Source organism: Lepus europaeus, chromosome 14, assembly GCF_033115175.1.
Source record: "Lepus europaeus isolate LE1 chromosome 14, mLepTim1.pri, whole genome shotgun sequence".
Lineage (NCBI taxonomy): Eukaryota > Metazoa > Chordata > Mammalia > Lagomorpha > Leporidae > Lepus > Lepus europaeus.
Genome location: NC_084840.1, coordinates 59,809,222 through 59,822,404, shown reverse-complemented (window position 1 = coordinate 59,822,404; position 13,183 = coordinate 59,809,222). Strand labels below are relative to the sequence as shown.

The window sequence follows — 13,183 nt, the reverse complement described above, 5'->3', positions numbered from 1 at the left end:
ATGAAAAGAGGAACGCGCAACAGAAGAGGGCGAGATGGAAGTGTAACCCGAAGCTGACTGTGTGTCCTCCATTGTCAGCTCCCTGAAATTTATGGCTGGCAGCTGAGAGCAGACACTTCCTGCCTTTGGTCTGGTTCCTGACATTTTAAGGTAGCTGATCCAAATCCTTTGCCTTAATTTCCCGGAAGGCAGAAGGCAGGAAAAAGAGTATTTTGCAGCTTTTAAACTATTCTTTAGTGTGTGCATGAAAGAGCCAATGAATATGTGGAAAAATATGGAAAACGTGACCACGCAAATGGTACTTGGAAAACTTGGCTGTGTTGGAGGTGGTCAGCGACCCAGACCTCGAAGGTGTCCATCCCGTGGCCCCCGTGCGCCCCTAACTCCGCAGGTCCCCGACCACCTAGGCGCCCTTAGGTTAACCCGCTCGGAGCCAAAAGGGAGCAGAGTGGGTGGGAAGCGGGGGCCGGCGCCCGCTGGCACCGCTGGACACGTTCTCGGTGGCTTCCGCACGCGCCCAAACGGCGCTTTGAGGGCAGCAGGGACTAGGGCACCGGACCGCGGAGGTGCGGGGCCCCGGCTCTCCCTCCGCACTCGGGGTGTCGGGGGCCGGCCGGGCAGCGCGGGCGGGGCGGGGCGGGGGGCGCGGCTCGGCGGCCACGTGACGCGCGGCGCGGCTATTAAGCGGTGCGGCGGCTGCTCGCATCCCGAGCTGGTGCTTCGCCCGCGACCCAGCGCCCAGGCTAGACGCCCCGTGAGGAGCCGCGCGAAGGTCACCCCGCGCCCGCCCGCCAGCCAGCCAGCAGCCAGCAGCTAGCCGCCTGCCCCGCCGCGCCCCCGTCGGTCTGTCCGCCGCTGCGACCGAGCTCCCAACGCATCCCGCCGCAACCCCGTCCACGCGAGCGCCATGAATCAGATAGAGCCCGGCGTGCAGTACAACTACGTCTATGACGAAGATGAGTACATGATCCAGGAGGAGGAGTGGGACCGAGACCTGCTCCTGGACCCGGCCTGGGAGAAGCAGCAGAGGAAGGTCAGCAGGGCCTGGGCCACGTGTCTGTGTGTCCTGGTCTCCCCTTCCACAGCGCTCGCGCCTCCGGTCCTTGGGCATCGCCGGCCCAAGGACCTGAGAGAGGGCGCTGTATGGAGGTGGTGTGTCGCGTTGTGTCCTCGCAGCCCTGGAGGCGGGGTGGGGAGAGCAATAAAAAAGAAAACCCGTCCAGGAACAGGAAGGGCCCTGGCCGTCGTGTGTGTGTGCGTGGGCGCGTGTGTGAGTAACATCACGGTTGCAGAATGGCCACCGTGAAAGGGAAGACAGGTCTTTGTTACCTGTGCTTCTGTTTCTCCTGCCGCCTTGCAGTAGAACTGACTCTGAAAGTCTCAGGTCTGCTCCTGACCCCTGAGTCCGTGACCTTGGCAGCAGAGTTACACTCCACTGGCCCTGTTGTGCCCTTTTCCAACCTAGCCCATTTCTCTGCAAATGACAGAGGGGAAATTGAACATCAACTGCATTCCAGTTCTCACAGGACTTCCCCCAAAGAGCCATGGAAAGTCATTTATTCAATGTTTGAGCCCCCTTCATGAGGGATGCTGTGTGATCACTGGGTATTCACGACAAAGTAATAATTAGTTCACACTCTATTTATAGCTCATTGAGGTAAGCACATAGGGTCGAAGGAGTCAGACAGCTTCCAAAAGCTCCCTGCCCATGCTGGTCGGCGCTCTGCTCTCCGGGGGCCCAGTGGAACATTCCACCGTTTCAAGATTTCTTCTTGATCCTGGTGGCTGGAACAAATAGGGAATGCTCCCCAGCAGGCTAAAGCCTGCCTCCTGTTTGAGTGGGCACAGAGCCTGGCTGGGCAGACGTGGCTGCAGAGACCTGCTAACCCAACCTGAGGATGACAGTGTCATGGCAAAGGCCTAAGTGCCCCATGCTTTGGCCCTCTATTTTCATGGACATAGGGCAAAGTGGATTTCCTTTCCCAGGGCCTGCTTTTAAATGGATCACTTGTGGATCCTAGTGCACCTTGGAATCAATGTGTAGCTGCCACCATGGGTGATCGTGTCTAGTATATGGTGAGTAAGTGTGTGATGGTGAAAAACACTCATCCCATACTTCTCTCCCAATGATGCTAGCCTCGGAAAGCCAGAGGGTCTCATGTTTGGATAATTTTCAAATAGCCATGCACTATTTTGATATCAGGATCTCTCACTTCTCATCTACCCTCTTTTTTAGAATTACCACTTACCAGTATTATTTTAAAGCTCTAATTCATCTACACTTCAGTGTCTGCCTTAGTTTCCCAAGTCTTCTACCTCTCTTGGAAACAAGGGAATGGGAGTAATAAAGAGAAGTTGAGTCTAAAGCAAGGTGTCAAACCCTCTATGATTTTTTAAAGGACTGCTTGTGAAGGAAGCACATGACCCAAGGCTTGCTAATGTGACAGCTGGACGAGTTGATGCATCATCAGACGGCAATGCTAGAACAGAGAAGCTAGAAAGTGACTTTGGTTTTCAGTACTGAGTGTTTTTAAAAATTTTTTCTCCACAATTTTGATGACTATCTCTTTCATAGGTTAACAAAAAAATTCCTGGTCTTTGTTTAAAATTTGCTTTTATTTTGACAAACAATGAAATAGCTAAGGAATTGGACACAGAGTGTATCCATCATTTTTGAAAGTTATGGTATAATCAAAATGGTTCTGTTAATACTTTTGGAAAAAAGTACAGTGGCAGGCTAGAGCTAATGTCAATTTCCCAAAGCCATTTTGATACACATCTTCTGCCATATTTAGTTTTTAGTGTATTTACAGTATTTTTGGGTACAATGGCATTGTCTTTTTTTTTTTTTTTTTTAGGTTTAGGATTCCTAGGTGACTATATGATAATTGCAAAGCACTTCAAATAAACAGTATTATTAAAAAACAAACATGCTTCCTGATCCTAGTTTAAACAATTGCTAAAAAGTTTAAGAATTTTTTTCTTAAGATGGAGTATTGTGGATTCCAGGAGAGGGAGGAACCCAGTGCTACAGTAGGACACAGATCCAGAAGATACTGTCTTCCTACTTTTGGTGTAGAACTTGCTCAAGTCAGTAAAATAATGCTGAACTGTGAGCTCACTACAGCCAGGGCAGGGACCTCTATTTATGTCCCATGAGACAAGCCGTTGGAACAGGGCAAGGATAAAATGCCATTGTTTCTATTGTGGGCTCCCTTCTCCACACTTGCCATTTCAGTGATATGCTGGGTATGAGATCTGTCAACAGATGCTGGTAGCACATGATGACGTCTGTGGCACTCTAATGGATGTGGTGCCTAATTATATCCCCAATCCGGAGAGTCTCTCAGGCTGTGGAAATCCCTGCCCCTGGTGTGGAGTGCCTTGCCACAGAAAGTCTTAGTAGAAGTATAGTGCCTTTTTAAGGAGGTGATCCCAGAAAGTGTTGGCGTTGGTATGAGGCATGTTTCCGAATGCCTGCCGTACTGTTCAGGGGCGTGTTTAGTTCACAGAGATAGCAATACTTACGTTTCCTATAGAAAAGAGTGTATTTTACTTATACATAACTCATGGATAGCAGAACAGCTCCTGTAGTGCTAGAGATACACACTCCTAATAATGGCATGCTAAGGAGACTGCAATGCTGATGCTTACTCCTGGAATTGGCATATTTTTCCAGATAGGACAGTTTAGGACTATCAGTTTTCAGATAACTTGGGCATCTCTTCTGTGGGCTATTGAAAATTTTAGAGCTTTGGTGTCTAGAAACAAGCTCCTCCTTGATCAAGGAGCACATTCAGCCTTTAGCTCAACTGAAGCCTAATCTGGAAGTGACTTGTCAAAGCAGCAATGCGGAGCGCGTGTGCTATCTCGTAAGCACAGCACGCTGTCCTTGACCACGGGGGAGACTAGAACAGGCCTTTTAAGGAAATGAGCTATGCCGGTCAATATGTAAAAGGTTCGTTATGTCCTTATCTGTGTGGCTAGGAGATCCACAAAGCTTTCTAAGAGGAGTTCTGATGGTGTTTAATAGTCCCTAAAGAAATACAAGTTCTCCCTCAACCTTCACAGTGGAGATGGCCTGATTCACCTTGGAGCACTCCTGTCTGTCTGGTGTCAGGGCTAATGTGTTGTCACAGTGAGTCAGGCAGCTGCCCATGAGGTTGAGGTTCAGTGGAGAGCTCGGGGGTCCTCATGCTGCCCCTGCTAGTATTGTGTGGGAAGCAGCTGCTGATTGAAGAGCACAAGGTGCAGGCTTTTTGCCCTGCCTTGTGAAACATACCCTAGCAAGGATTTTCCTAGGAGAAAAGGCATTAATTGTTGGTTCCCACAAGGTGAACAGTGAGCATAAAGCTTGAGAAAGTTCCTAGATTTACGAGGCCCAGATGAACGTCACGTTTGTTCACTAGTGTCTGTGTGCCCACAGTAGAATCACTCAACTTCCTGAGTTTCAATTTGTTCAACTAGGACATTAGGATAAATTCCCATCTTTCTTTACTCATATATTTCTGTCTGGATCAGATGGTTAGCCTGATTTATGTTGAAGGGACTTTTTACACTGAAAAGTCATCCTTAACATGTCCATGTATCGTTATTATCTTGTGCAGCAAATATCTTTTAATTTTACCAAGTGGTCTAATTAGTGCTACACTTGGGCTTGTGAGGGATAATGAAGCACGAGATTTGGTCTGTGGTTATTCTGATTTTCTCTAGTGGTAAAATATATATAACCTGAAACTTTCTATTTTGACCATTTTTATGTGTACAATGCAGTAGCATTACTTAAATTCACATTATTGCACACCCATCACTGCCATCAAACTCCAGAACTTTCCCAGCCCAAACTGAAACTCTGTACTCATTAAACACCAGCTTTCCACTTCCCCTCTTTTCCTCCAGTGTACTTTTAAAAAAGGATTGACATACCAGAACACCTAGAACATAACACATTGTCTAAGATTAAGTGCCAGATGCTTATATAAAGACTAAAAGTCATGGGAGGTCAAACAAAGAGAATCATTGTGGGTGGAGAATAATGAGGAAAGAGCTGTAGGGAAGTAGAATTAGTTTGACATTAATTTGAGAAATAACTGTCGACTGAATGGAGAGGAGAGAGAAACAGCATTCTTGGCTAGGGAAATAGTGAAATAGTGTGAAAAGCCTGGTGTGTGTGTGTGTGTGTGTTTATTTGGGGGAAAGGAGAGAATGGCAATTGTAATATAAGCGTTTGCCCTGTTGGCACTATCAAAACCCCCTCACATCCACTACTTCTTGGGACCCCATGGGGGAATAAGTTCAGAGGTGAGAGTAGAGAAGGAGGAAGTAGCCAAGGAAGCCAGACCAGGCTTGTAGCCCAGCTCTGCGTTCTGAGATGTGTCTGTGGCTCGTAATGTGCTTGAGGAAGTATGAATAGGAGAGGAGCTTCTGAAATTCAAGATTTGTATTTATATTCAGAGAGAATGTTGGGTAGATAAGATGGCCAGGTTGTGCAGGGCCTGGGATGCCAGGGTGAGTGTGGACTTGATGTTTCTGAGCAGGGCAGAGCTTCAGAGGTTTTTAATTTAGGAAGAACAATGCATAACATAGTTTATTGTTTGCAAGATAAATCCTAGTAGGCATGGACCTGATGCTGAGGGTCCCTGAGCAAAAATAAATAAATAAATAAAATAAAAAGAAAGAAAGCTCATAATGAGACTCTACAGATAAAGTGGTGGGATTAGAACGAGAGAGCTCACAGAAGCAATGGTGGGGAAGGCATCAATTTGAGAGTGATCAGTAGGGATTAAGAAAAGTATTAAATAACCACATGTTCCACAGAGCTGGTGTATAAATCCAATTAAGCAGATATGATCCTCTGCATCAGAGCTCCTGACTTAAAGCTCAAGACAGGGGTACTGACAAGTAACAAACTAATGAGAGGCATCTGTTTATCTACCAGGAGATTCTGTCTAGATGGGAGGCTAAATATTTACAGGATGTGCCATCATTTAGTGCAGGGAAATGAGCAGCTGTGCTAGGGTATCCAGTCCGTTGTCCGTGCAGCTGTTGCTCAGAAGGAGAACTGGAGTTTCAGATAGCTTTTGATGGCCAGAGAAAGTTCTTGATGTGCAGGAATGTAAAGGAAGAGAGAAAGGCAGCCTTAAGAGACCTGTGCCCCCAGAACGACTGTTGTGACAAATGACATGCTTGGTTGGCAGTGGAGAATCACAGATGCAGGCGTTAAAAGGTGCTAAGGCCACTCTTTGCCTTTGCAGCGTGTCTGGGGCACTGTGTTTTGTCCTGGGGTCTACCCTACACTTTAGGCCACACTCACCGACTGAGAAACTTGAGCCCCAAATTAGATTTTCCACGGGAGTGGGCAGAGAAATCTAATTCTTTGCTGGGAAAGAATGAACGCAGCCTCAGAAAACTGTCAGAAAGCAGTGCAGTCACAGCTGGGAGACACCTACAGACCCGGCGCCATGGGCGGGGCAGGTGGGGGAGTCACCGCAGTGAGCAGAGGCGTTCATGTGATAACGTTGGAGGACAGTCAGAGTTCCACCGCCGTTTCCCTGGGAACGGGACTCCTGCTTCCAGAAAGAACAGAAAGCAAAGATTAGGAGGAAAGCTTGTGAAGTACTTTGCGAGACATTTCCAAGGGAGGAAAATCTTAAGTGCAAGAATTTTATCTTTGTTTTAAAAGATTTATTTATTTATTTATTTGAAAGAGGAGAGAGAGAGAGAGAGAGAGAGAGAGAGAGAGAGAGAGAGAGAATCTTTCATCCGCTGGTTCACTTCCCAGGTTGCTGCAATCGCAGTGTCCAGAACTGGACCAGGCCGAAGCCAGGAGCCAGGAACTTCATCTGGGTCTCCCAGGTAGGTGCAGGGACCCAAGGCTTGGACCATCTTCCACTACTTTTCCAGGTGCATTAGCAGGGAGCTGGGTCAGAAGTGGAACAGTGGGACCTCAAACTGGTTCCTATATGGAACCCTGGTGTTGCAGGTAGTGCTTTCCCCACTACACCACAAGGCTGGCCCCAAGAATTTCATTTTTGTAAACAAGTTGAGGGGCTAACGTGTGACTAGCAGGTTGAGCATCTGCCTGCAGTGCTGGCATCCCACATGGGTGCCAGTTTGAGTCCTGGCTGCTCCAGTTCCCATCCAGCTCCCTGCTGATAGCCTGGGAAAGCAGTAAAGTCCTTGGGCCCCTGCACCCACATGGGAGACCTGAAAGAAGCACCTGGCTCCTGGCTCCTGACTTCAGATTGGTCCAGCTCCAGCCACTGCTGCCATTTGGGGAGTGAACCAGGATATGGAAGACCTCTCTGTCTCTCCCTCTCTCTGCCTGTAACTCTACCTCTCAGGTAAATAAATAAATCTTTTTTTTTTTTAAAGAAGTTTAAAGAAAATGATTTTTGAGTATGTTTTCATTTTATTTCTCTTATACACACACACACCCTCCCCTTCCCACTGTTTTCCAGATCATAAACTAGAAGGTGTTTTTACCTGCACAAGCACAATTGGTGGTTCACTCTTACACTCATCTGGCAAATCTGTGATCTGCATATAGGCAGTGGTTGAAATTGTGGGAGAGGAAGGTGGAAGAGTTGTTACCCAGGAGGCACTACTGTGAAGTGAGAAGACTCCTACCGGAAGTAGTGACTTGTACTGACTGTGGAAGCCTTGCTTTTCTGGATGAAAACATGCATGTATCAGACAGTTTGGAACCACTTGAACTATCAAGATGTCTTTGGTTTTCTTTCTGGAGAAATCTCACCTCTGTATTCTCTTGGAACTTTACCAGGATGCCTCAATCTGGCGTTTGAGTTGGTGTAGTCGTTGGAACAGAATCCCAGGGCTTTGGCACTATTCATGGGCTATCTTTAATTCATGAGACAAGTTTTACTTTCAAAGGAACTGAAAGCTGTAAGAAATTATTTATGTGCTCAAGTCTGTGACATAAAATCTTTCTCTGCATGGGAAAGCCAATGATAAATAAGCTTTATTGAGGAAGATTTTATTGAAAATTTGTTAGGATTTCAAAAAAAAAAAAAAGTAGAATTTGCTTCATGTTAACATACCAGATGTAGAATTTAATCTCAAGGTAGGTTTTCTTTCTTTTTATTTTATCATTTTTAAAATTAAGACAATAATATGAATTATAACTTCATTTAAGTGTTTTGTTTTTAACATTTGAAAATGTTAAAAGCAGAATTATAATCTACTTAGAACTTACCTACAGAAAGTCACACTTTTCTATTTTTTAAAAAGAGTTTTCTGTAGTACAAAGTTCTGTTCTTAATTATTTTTGTAAGATTTATCTTATTTATCTGAAAGAATCACAGTGAGAGAGGGGAAGAGAGAGAGAGAGAGGAGGTCTTCCATACTCTGGTACACTCCCTAGAATGGCCACAACAGCTGAAGCTGAGCTGATCCAAAGCCAGGAGCCAGGAGCTTCTTCCTGGTCTCCCACGTGGATTCAAGAGCCCAAGGACTTGGGCCATCCTCTACTGCCTTCCCAGGCCATAGCAGAGAGCTGGATCAGAAGAGGAGCAGCCCAGGCATGAACCGGTGCTCGCATGGGATGCTGGCATCTCAGGAGCCAGCTTAACCCATTACACCACAGCACCGGCCCCTATTTTTCAATTTTGAAAGATTTCTGAGGAGAGGCATTTCCTGGTGAGGATCAGGTTGAGCTGGCGTGTGGGGTGAGGGTTTTCAGTTGGAAAATGCAAACCATGTGTCTTATATTATACAGACCATAATGTTTCTATTCTATTAAAATTTTCTGAAATATGAGGTCAATGATTGTCCTATTATATATTTTGGCTCTTTATTTTAGATTTTGGAGCACAATTTTTTTGTTTTTGTTTTTGTTTCTTTTAAAGTAGAACACCAAAGCCAAAGATAAAATTCCAGTTAGACAATGAATGTGATATTTTTATTTATGGACTTTTGCCAGTGGATTAAAAAGAGGGGTGGATTTTGAAATATTATTCCTGTTGTCTCAAACTGTTCACTGTATAGAGAGGCAACTATTAGAATTTCTAGGTACTTTAAAATCATGTATATTATTTGATCTTCACAATAATTTTCAAAGATGTACATTATTATTTTTGTTTTTTTAGCTAGGAAAATTAAGTAACTTTTCCAGTGGTGCTTGAGGGTATAGAAGTAGTAACTGAGAGCTAATGCTGTGGCGTGGTGGGTAAAACCCCCATCTGCAGTGCTGGCATCCCATATGGGCACCGGTTTGAGACCTGGCTGCTCCACTTCCAATCCAGCTCTCTGCTGTGGTCTGGGAAAGCAGTGGAAAATGGCCTAAGTCCTTGAGCCCCTGCACCCGCATGGGAGACCTGGAAGAAGCTCCTTGCTCAAAAGAAGTAGTAACTGGAAAGTTCTCTCCCAAGTATAGAATGTGTGATTCTATCTCACAATCCACATCTTATATGCTAATTGTTTCATTGCATAGTTTCGAGCTGGATTTCAGATCCAAGCTGTTTAGGGGCCCAATGTTTCGATACTAAACTATTTCTGGTTTTGTTGTCTTCTGCTCGGACTTGTAACATACCTGGGATTCAGTATTGCTTATTTTTCACCTATCAAAACCTTCCTGTCTTTGTGGAAAGCTGTGCCTGTCTATGACTTTGTAATGTCTAAACAAGTAAAACTGGGAACATCTGATGAAAGTGAGAAAACTGAATTTTAAGGCGCAAAACGTATTGTCATTCAGAGGTTGTCTCCACAGTCAAGCTCGAGCCACTGCCTTGCCCAACAGAAATGCAGAGTAGTAGGAAAGGGACACAGGAAGCACCCTGTGAGCCCCACAGGGACATGGGGAGGACATGAAGGCCAGGCTTTGGAATTTGCTGCTGCAGTGTCTGACTCTGTTCCAAAAGAAGCCAGCGTACAGGATGCTTCAGCATCTGAGTCAGCTCTTCAGGGAACTAAAAAATTAGACTCTCCTGGGGCAGGAGCATAGGTTGGTGCTATCTTCCTACAGGCACCATGTTTTCATCTCCTGGACCTCTGGGAGATCAGAACTGCACAGGGATTTAGCCTAGCATGTTGAGAACTGGCAGAACCAAAAACTCACTCCAAACTGTAAAAAAAACCACAAATCCTGCTTTACTTTTAACTTTTCGTTATGGGAGTCTTCAAACATACAGGGAGAATACCGCAAAGTGCCCTGAACTCAACTGGCTAAAGAAAACTCAAGTTTCCTGAATGGGGCGTGTCCGATTCTCAAAGGAAAAGAATTTGTTGTGGTTAAGAAATGCTTTATTATGAAAGAAAGCGGCACATGGCAAAACCACCGAGCAGCTGCTGGGTCCTTGTTGCCTTTGCCTGTTTGAGAAACTCCTTTCTCCTCCCAGTGCCTCACCCTTCCTGCTGCCTGCTGCGGCCACTTCAGCCTCTTGCCTGCTCCCACCTGTGCACTACCCACAACCCCGGAATTCCAATGACTTCCCTTGCTCTGGACATCGTAACTGTCTATTCCTAGAACTGAGAGGTCCCCAATTCCTGCCTTTCCAGGGATCACCGATATTTTAATCTTTCTGAGTCTGTAACCCTGTTGTCTGATTCTTGGAATTTTAGCCTCAGTAGGGAGAGGAGGAGAGTATTGTGCTTTAAAACAGCCCTTTGGCAGAGATGAATCTGTTTCACATCTGACAGCCTGTGCCCCCTTGTGTGATGTCAATACTGGTAGGATACACATTGAGCAGAGGGAGCTTGGCCCCCTGCTGCACACTGGGCCTGTGCACTGACCCTGACCTCCATCGGGCTTGCTGAGCTTGGCCTCTCTTAGCTCCCCTGACCATTGCATCCACTGCTTTGAGTAAGGAGCTTGATTTGGAGACAGGATGTGGGAACCAAGTGTGAAGAATTGGATTCTTATGTCCTCCACTACCCGCAGAGGACAGGCAGGGGAAGGAGCAGGACAGACACTGAAAGGCGCCTTCTACACAGGTTATTTTTAGGAGCTTTCTTGCAAAGACTGCCCTCACCCTCTCGGATAAGTGAATTTTCAGGGTAACCCCAGAAAAGTGATGGGGTGGGGGACTATATGCATGCAAGGATTCTGGGCCACCTCTTTGCTTACGAGAACTGATCTTAGTCCTAAAAGGTGAAAGGTGGTGCACATAATGAGACAAGACAGAAGCAAGACTCCCTAAATCAAGCCCATCCCAACTGGACATGTGTCCACCTGCTGGTCTATGTATCCATCTTCACCTGGCTCCAAGCCCATCCTGTGCCAGGAGCACCCACACCCTGACCACAAAAGATGCTTACTGTCTGCTCAGGCCCAGAGTAGCCCAATGCGACTTACATGTGACTGTCCTGGAGTGGTGATAGTGAGAACCACTGCCATTTTGAGTGTATTGTGTGCAAGCAAAACACCAGTGCATGCTCAGAACACTGGGATGGATGCCATTCCAGGTGCTATGTACTGAGTGCGAGAAGCCAGAACTCTAGACTAGGTGCAGATCAAAGTGCTGTGTGTGGAGTGGGGGCTACCATGCCTCTCCAACCCTGTAAAAACCCCTGCTTAGCTCTAGTCAGAGAGCCAGTTGGTGGCACTTCTCCCCCCTGTGCTGTCTGCCCTGCATGGGAGCATAAACCCCGCAATGAGCCTTACCTGGGTAGGACTCCCATTGCAGGGGAGTTAGAGACCCTGGGTCAGTAGCAGCAGCACAGTGTCCCCACAACCTTGGGCACATCATAGAATCTCTCAGTATCTTTTTTCTTTATGAAATGAGATGAGGAAGGGAGTGGACTAAGTTCAAAGACAAGGTGGACCTAACATCCAGGTTTGCCCAAGACAATCTCAGTTTGTGGCTGTTGTCCCAGAAGAATGCAAAATAGCCCCTCCTTTGACTCTCCCAAGTGGTCCAGTTGATACTACAAACTATGGTCACCCTGTCTGAAGAAGCTGCACAAGGCAGCCTCCTGGATGGATAAAATAATGTTGGCGCAAAGCAACATATATGCTGTGGTATTGCCTTTTCTTAAAGCAGTGGCCTTTTTCTGAACTGTAAATTTGTTGAACTCTTTATTTAGTAGAACTAGTAAGCCTTTGACTATAATGTATATTAAAATACATTATCTCAAAAGATATTTTAAAAATAAATAAAACCCTCCAAAAAATAGCATCCAAAAAATGCAACTATGAGTGAAGTGAGGTTTCTTAAACTTTGACAAACATATCATCAGGCATTTGGTAATTTCGCGATCTGCTAATTCATGAATCTCTCAGAAAACTGCTTGCAGGCAGCTCTTTGGGTGTAAGCTTACAGTGACTGAAGAAATATGGGACTGCTCACCCTGCTGGTGGCCTTCTGTGGGCTAGGTCACCCTCTGAAATGCCTGTCTCCATAAAACCTTTGATGCTATATATGCTATGCATATAGTTTTACATATATTACATTTCAGATACTTGATATTAATATGGGCTAGGTATTAAGGATGTTTACTTTGTATATGTGAAAAACTAAGGGTTAAGCATTATTTAATTATTGGAACCAATTATCAAAGTAGGGTCTCTAGGTTTGTTGTTACAGCTGTCTTTCTCAAAATTTTAGGAATTTTATTTATAGGTTCATACACTGGAAAATCTGGGAGTAAACGGGGCCATCAAAGAAGGAGGTACCTTTCTCTGAAGGGAGGAGAGAACTTCCACTTTGACTATGACCCTGTCAGAATAAGATCAAAGTCGGCGAACTCAAAAGGCTTCCATAGGCTTGGCAACTCATGACTAGAGCCTAGGGAGATTACTGACGCCATAAACAAGAGTGTCAAATTGTTAAGTCAACAACAGGAGTCACTGTGTACTTCTCATGTGGGATCTGTCCTTAATGTGTTGTCCAATGTGAAGTAATGCTATAACTAGTACTAAAGCAGTATTTTACACTTTGTGTTTCTGTGTGGGTGCAAACTGTTGAAATCTTTACTTAATATATACCAAATCGACCTTCTGTATATAAAGATAATTGAAAATGAATCTTGATGTGAATGGAATGGGAGAGGGGGCAGGAGATGGGAGGGGTGCGAGTGGGAGGGAAATTATGGGGGTGGGGGAAGCCATTGTACTCCATAAACTGTACTTTGGAAATTTATATTTACTAAATAAAAAAAAGATAAAAACAAAACAAAACAAAAAAACAAATTCCAATTCTTCTCAAACTATTCAAAACAATAGAAA

General features: G+C 45.4%; 1 protein-coding gene across 1 annotated transcript in view; it reads left to right on the top strand.

Moving 5' to 3' along the window:
* The first annotated feature begins 721 nt into the window (after window positions 1–721).
* ACTN2 (actinin alpha 2) overlaps window positions 722–13,183 on the top strand; it is a 75,180-nt gene continuing 62,718 nt past the window's right edge. Inside the window, exon 1 of the mRNA XM_062210683.1 lies at window positions 722–1,033. Within this exon, the coding sequence (XP_062066667.1) occupies window positions 908–1,033 (126 nt within the window). The 5' untranslated portion in view covers window positions 722–907. The remainder of the gene's footprint in view (window positions 1,034–13,183) is intronic.